We start from the raw sequence: 6,760 nt of genomic DNA on the forward strand, positions 1-6,760 counted from the left end.
ATAAGAGAGAGGATGTAGAGTTGTAATGGTGGATCAGCTTATTGAAATGAATTTCATTTCAAAATTCATTTTATTAACATCTGAAATGAACTATTGATCCTTGAAATGAAATATTGATCTCTGAAATGTACTGAACTTTAACACTGCAAGTCAAAAGTTCAATTTATTGAAATAAAATTGAATTGACCCTCATCGTTGCAGATGCTCTTATGGTCCAGTCATCTCAACAACAAACTACCATTAATCCCAATAAATGTAATTTTTCTTAACATTGAAATGTTACGGTTTTATTTACTTCAAAATTTTCATGTAAAGAACATTATTGCAAAGTTGTAAGGGGTTTCCTTCAACAAGCCTATACAAATCAAACGTGAATGACAAAGGAATTAGGTTAATTAAGCAATATTCTACTCGATTAGGTAATTAGGTTAAGCAATTCAAATTTTGAGTAATAGCTAACTGCTTACATACAAACCGCATGACATATTGCTTTCCCAATATCGGGCATATAGCCGTCATAGTAGAGGTTGTGTGGATAAGGTGACGTTGTTGGCTGATTGCTAAGAACATTGTCACCTTTTATGAATGAACGTCCCAAAAATAAGTCTTTTGTACATATATATGACGGCTGATGGATAAGATTCAAACAAGTTTGAGGTGTTTTATTCTTATTGTAGACTATGCTTTATTTTCCAATACATCAAATCAATAGCATTATCTAGGATCACTAGCCAGACTCATACATGTTCATTGTTAAACCTTCCAATCTCTCTCTAAATAGGTGGGATACTTTGTTCATGCTTGAAAAAGTCGTGAGGATCAACCATGGTTTTCACACGCACCAATCTTTCGAAGTTACCTTTAAAATACTTGCTTCCGTAAACTCTAGCAGTTAGAAGGTTACTTTGGTTGTACAGATTGGCGCCAATGTCGAGATCCCTATAGTTTTGGAAGGCCTCTCTCGGGTTCCTGGAGACAAACGGAGTCATCTTTTCATAAAACTTTCTTGTTAAGTGAATGTACCTGTTGGTGGCCTCAATCCCTTCATCTTGAAACCACGACGTATAGTATTGAATCATATATAGGTTTCCAGCTCTGTGAGGGTATGGAGTTGCTGACGCAGAAATCTCACTCATTCTTCCACCATGAGGGTTCCATTCCATCCATATATTCCCTATCTCAAGCTGTTGGAAATTTGACTCACATTAAGGTTGCAAGTGATGGAGGCAGCGACCGGTCGCAAGGTTTGGGCGACCGGTCGTTTTGAAGCAGGTTCAATGTCTGAATCGAAAATGACGAGCGACCGGTCGCCAGCTATTTGCGACCGGTCGCCCTAGCACAGATTCAATGTGTTTCGACTCTGCCCAAAAGCGACCGGTCGCCAGTTCCTGGCGACCGGTCGCCCAAATCGTGCTGTGACGTTTTCTTACGTGTTTTCAACTGTGTTTTCGAGGGCTATCGCTTTCCACAAGATTTCAGAGGCTTAGTGGGTCACTTCTGAGGTAAAAGAGGGTTGACTACCTGCTGGATAGTTGGGAGAGCACTCATTGCCAATTGTTTGTCTTGCTTTGAAAGATTCACTCTCCATTTACTGGTGTAGTGGAAGGTGGCTGAAGTGGGAGTTGTTTACTTGCATGATCTGATCTTTAGTCTAAGTGGGAGACTAAAGGAAGGAACGTGGATGACAAGATGGTGCCTTATCTTGTGTCCATTGGCTTGTGTAGGTAATGGGATGAAGTAAGATAACACAAGGGAGAAAACAAGTTGAATAAGAGGAAGTGGCTGAAGCAGAAACAAAGTGTGGTTAATCTCAAGGTGGTCAAGTAGCTGGGTGCTATTGTGTTCAAAAGAGGTTAACTCACCAAGGGAGAACGTGAGGGAGAGCAATCAGTTCAAGTTAGGAGCTGAGTTGGGGTCTTGAGAGTCTAGACACCAAGGAGGGAAACACCAAGGGTTGTGAGAGTGTTCACAAGTGCATCAAAGTGTTGAGCAAGGGGTGTGAGAGGAAAGAGAGCTTGGGGAGAGAATAGAGTTCTAAAGGGGTTTTTCTGTGTAAAACCAAAGTTGTAACTTATTCTTTCATGAAGTGAATTTCTCAAGGGGATCACCAAGAGGATGTAGGCAATTGCTGAACCTCTATAAATTCTTGTGTCACTTTGTGCTTGGTTGTTGTCTCAAGTGTGTGTGTGTGATTCATCCATCATTGTGTGTGTCACAAAGTCCATCAACAACAAGATCATTAGGGGAGTGTGTGAAATTGTTTTGTCCTTTTTTCACAACAAGTGGTATCAGAGCTGTGTTGGAGCAGCAAGTGCTAGTGTGTTGAAGATGGCAAGTGACAAGGAAGCTGAAGGTGTAAGTAGCTCTATGCATCAGAGGCTACCACAATCTGTCAGCATGAAGGTGGAGTTGAAGCCTTTCACAGGGAAGGAGAACTTCACACTTTGGCAAAGGAGGATGAAGTCAGCCCTTACACAACAAAATCTCAGTGTTGTCTTGGAAGGCAAAGAGAAGAAGCCGGTTACCATGACAGATGCGGAGTGGGGTGTGCTAGATGAGTTGGCTAGAGGAGCCATCGAGAACTTCATCTCCGATAAGGTGCTCATCAACGTGATGAAGGACACAGCGCAGCAAACATGGGAGAAGCTCGAAGAGATGTTTGCAGGGAAGTCGCTGACCAACAAGCTCTTCCTCAAGGAGGAACTCCTAAATCTTCGGATGGCGGAGGAAGGAAATCTAATGGAGCATTTGAGCAGCTTCAATAGATGTGTTGCTGACTTGCAAAGAATGGATGTGTTGTATAATACGGAGGATAAGGCACTCATGTTACTAACATCCTTGCCTCCGTCTTATAAGCATTTCCGAACTACACTTATGTTCGGGAAGAGTACTTTGAATTTTGAGGAGGTGGTGCAAGATGTGATGTCGCATCACAGGATGTCTCAACGTTCGGAGGAGAACTCTCAAGATGCTGGTTTGTTCGCAAGGAGTCGTTCAAGCAAGCAAGAAGGCAAGGGCAGCAAAAGGAATACTAAGTCCAAGGACAATGAAGGGTGCTTCGAGTGTGGATCTATGGATCATTGGAGACGAGATTGTCCGGTATGGAAGGAGAAGTTGAACAAGATGAAGAAAGCTGGAAGTTCAGCCCACGTGTGTGATGAGGACACATGTGATGAACTCTTGACGGTTACGGATGAGAGTAACGGGGAAGTCATGGCAAGTTCTTCGTGTAAGAATTCTTCTTCAAGGTGGATTTTAGATTCCGGGTGCTCATATCATGTGTGTGCAACTAAGTTGATGTTTGACACATATGAGGATAAGGATGCATGCAAGATTATGTTGGGAGACAAAACTACATGTGAAGTTTTGGGCATAGGGACTGTGAAGATCAAGTTGCAAGGTGGTGAAGTTTGGACTCTTAGTGAGGTAAGGTTTGTACCTGCACTAAGAACGAATCTAGTCTCTCTAGGTTCTTTGGATAGAGAAGGTTGCTCTTACAAGGCCAAAGGAGGGAAGCTCATGGTCACACAAGGTTCTGTGGTGGTTATGAAGGGGGAGATTCAACCAAACAACACATACAAGCTCTTGGGTGGTGCAGAGATTTGTACCAAGGAAGAGCAAGCAACAAGTCTTAATGTCAAGGAGCCGGTCCAACATGATGTAGCTGCAAGTATGCTCAAGAGAAGTTGGGCAAGGAAGGTTAGTCAAGGTTGTATGACTAACGGTTCATCATCAAAGGTGCTTGATTTCAAAGCTGCAGAAAGTGTGGAGAGGAATATCCACAAAGGTGAAATCAAGACAAGGAATGATGGGGAGGATGTTGTTGAAGAGAAGCTTCTTGCCAAGGTGGTCATGGAAGGGACTCCATTTGAGGTGGAGCTTGACACAAGGGCTGAAGAAGGAGGGCAACAACAACAAACTCACAAAGGGGTTCTACTTGAGGTGGAGCCATCATCAATTGCAAGGTCCAAGCCCAAGGAATCCATCAAACCGTCCCTAGGTTTTGGATGGATGGACCAAGAAGTTCCAACCACGTTTCGGAGTGCTATAGGGAGCATGAAGCGGGAAAGTTGGAGAAGTGCATTGATGAAAAGAAATGTGTTCTTAAATCCAAGAGCAAGAAGTGCTAAATGGGGATTTAGTGAACAAAGGTTTGGTATGGGGTTTGCATATCAAGGGAAGTCCAAGGTTCAAGGTTCCAAGGAGGCAAGGAGCAACGAATTTGGCAAGGGGGAACTCTTTTCTGCACAAGAGGTCCATGTTACTCAAGTTTAGGCTTGGGTGGAGCACCTTCCACCAAAGGTGCATTGAGGCAAGAGGTGTATTGCCATGGTGGAGCTCTTGGAAATTACTAGAACGGTTTCTAAGAGGTTGAAGAGGTTCTAGAAGTCAACAATGGTTCACGGGGTGATTAATGGTTCGCCAAGGTGGAGATTGTTGGAAATTTGACTCACATTAAGGTTGCAAGTGATGGAGGCAGCGACCGGTCGCAAGGTTTGGGCGACCGGTCGTTTTGAAGCAGGTTCAATGTCTGAATCGAAAATGACGAGCGACCGGTCGCCAGCTATTTGCGACCGGTCGCCCTAGCACAGATTCAATGTGTTTCGACTCTGCCCAAAAGCGACCGGTCGCCAGTTCCTGGCGACCGGTCGCCCAAATCGTGCTGTGACGTTTTCTTACGTGTTTTCAACTGTGTTTTCGAGGGCTATCGCTTTCCACAAGATTTCAGAGGCTTAGTGGGTCACTTCTGAGGTAAAAGAGGGTTGACTACCTGCTGGATAGTTGGGAGAGCACTCATTGCCAATTGTTTGTCTTGCTTTGAAAGATTCACTCTCCATTTACTGGTGTAGTGGAAGGTGGCTGAAGTGGGAGTTGTTTACTTGCATGATCTGATCTTTAGTCTAAGTGGGAGACTAAAGGAAGGAACGTGGATGACAAGATGGTGCCTTATCTTGTGTCCATTGGCTTGTGTAGGTAATGGGATGAAGTAAGATAACACAAGGGAGAAAACAAGTTGAATAAGAGGAAGTGGCTGAAGCAGAAACAAAGTGTGGTTAATCTCAAGGTGGTCAAGTAGCTGGGTGCTATTGTGTTCAAAAGAGGTTAACTCACCAAGGGAGAACGTGAGGGAGAGCAATCAGTTCAAGTTAGGAGCTGAGTTGGGGTCTTGAGAGTCTAGACACCAAGGAGGGAAACACCAAGGGTTGTGAGAGTGTTCACAAGTGCATCAAAGTGTTGAGCAAGGGGTGTGAGAGGAAAGAGAGCTTGGGGAGAGAATAGAGTTCTAAAGGGGTTTTTCTGTGTAAAACCAAAGTTGTAACTTATTCTTTCATGAAGTGAATTTCTCAAGGGGATCACCAAGAGGATGTAGGCAATTGCTGAACCTCTATAAATTCTTGTGTCACTTTGTGCTTGGTTGTTGTCTCAAGTGTGTGTGTGTGATTCATCCATCATTGTGTGTGTCACAAAGTCCATCAACAACAAGATCATTAGGGGAGTGTGTGAAATTGTTTTGTCCTTTTTTCACAACACAAGCATCGCCTTCAACATGTATTCTATGACTTTTTTTGGAATTGGTTTCTTCACATAGTCAGACTTAGCTTTGAAGAAGGGTATTGGTTTGGCTGTCTGGTTGAGAAGAATAGTTATTGGGGTTCCAAGTGGGAATTCAGCAAAGAATACAACGGATTCAATCCAACTCATTTCATGACAATCTTTTCGTCGTAAACCCAATTCAGGGAATGTCTCGTTCATCAATGGAAGAAGCTTGTCAGTTTGTCCCAAAAAATGACCAATGAACGATACTTCCGCAGTCTTCTTGCCCTCAGTATTATTCTCGATTTCTGGCCTTGCTCTCAGGAAGAGGTCTTTGGGGAGCACGGGTGCTACAAATTGCCACTTATAAAGGACATCAGTAACACCTTGCTCTAAAGTCTTTGTAACGTTGAAAACGGTCACTTTTTCTGGAACTCGAACAAGCTTGAGTTTCCATGAAAGAATGACTCCAAAGCTAGCTCCTCCACCTCCTCTAAGGGCCCAGAAAATGTCTTCTCCCATAGATTTTCTATCAAGGATTCTACCATTTGCATCAACTAGTTTAGCATCAACGATATTGTCGATGCTAAGGCCGTATTTTCTCATCATATTTCCATAGCCTCCACCACTAAAGTGGCCACCAGCACCGACAGTTGGACAAACCCCAGCAGGAAACCCATGAACCTTGGTTTTCTCAGCAATTTTATAATAAGTTTCGCCAAGAGTAGCTCCAGACTCAACCCAAGCGCTCTCATCCTTGACATTAACATCAACGGATTGGAAATGAAACATGTCCAGAATGACAAAGGGAACATGCGATACGTACGATAGACCCTCATAGTCATGGCCACCACTTCGGATTCTAATTTGCAATCCATGTTGTTTTGCACAAACAATAGTTGCCTGCACATGAGATTCGTGCTTGGCTGCTACAATGGCCAGAGGTTTTGGAGTTGCAGGGCTTGAAAATCTGCGGTTTTTAATGCGTGCCATCAAAACGGATCGAAAAGAGGTGTTTTGAGGGGTGTAAACGGCTTCAAAGATTGGGCGGCCAGAATGAAACTGTTTTGGAAGGCATTCGAGAAAGCCATTAATGGGAACTGGCTCTGAAGTTGCCCATGATAGTGAGAGTGATGAAAGGATTGAGAGGATGAGCAGCGCTAGTGGAGAGTTTGGAAACTTCATTGTCATAATTTGTGGGGGGTTTTGGCTTTTTTAGTTTCAA

At 43.5% G+C, this 6,760-nt stretch overlaps 1 protein-coding gene across 1 annotated transcript; it reads right to left on the reverse strand.

The window, feature by feature from the left end:
• Nucleotides 1-636: 636 nt before the first annotated feature.
• Nucleotides 637-6,760, reverse strand: LOC110765003 (berberine bridge enzyme-like 7). Its single transcript, XM_088252753.1, has 2 exons — nt 5,533-6,760; nt 637-1,184 (listed from the first exon to the last, which is right to left on the reverse strand). Exons 1-2 carry the CDS (start codon nt 6,724-6,726, stop codon nt 774-776), a joined length of 1,605 nt encoding a protein of 534 aa, XP_088108879.1. The 5' UTR covers nt 6,727-6,760; the 3' UTR covers nt 637-773.

This window comes from Prunus avium, chromosome 4, assembly GCF_965620075.1.
Source record: "Prunus avium chromosome 4, drPruAviu1.hap1.1, whole genome shotgun sequence".
Classification (NCBI taxonomy): domain Eukaryota; kingdom Viridiplantae; phylum Streptophyta; class Magnoliopsida; order Rosales; family Rosaceae; genus Prunus; species Prunus avium.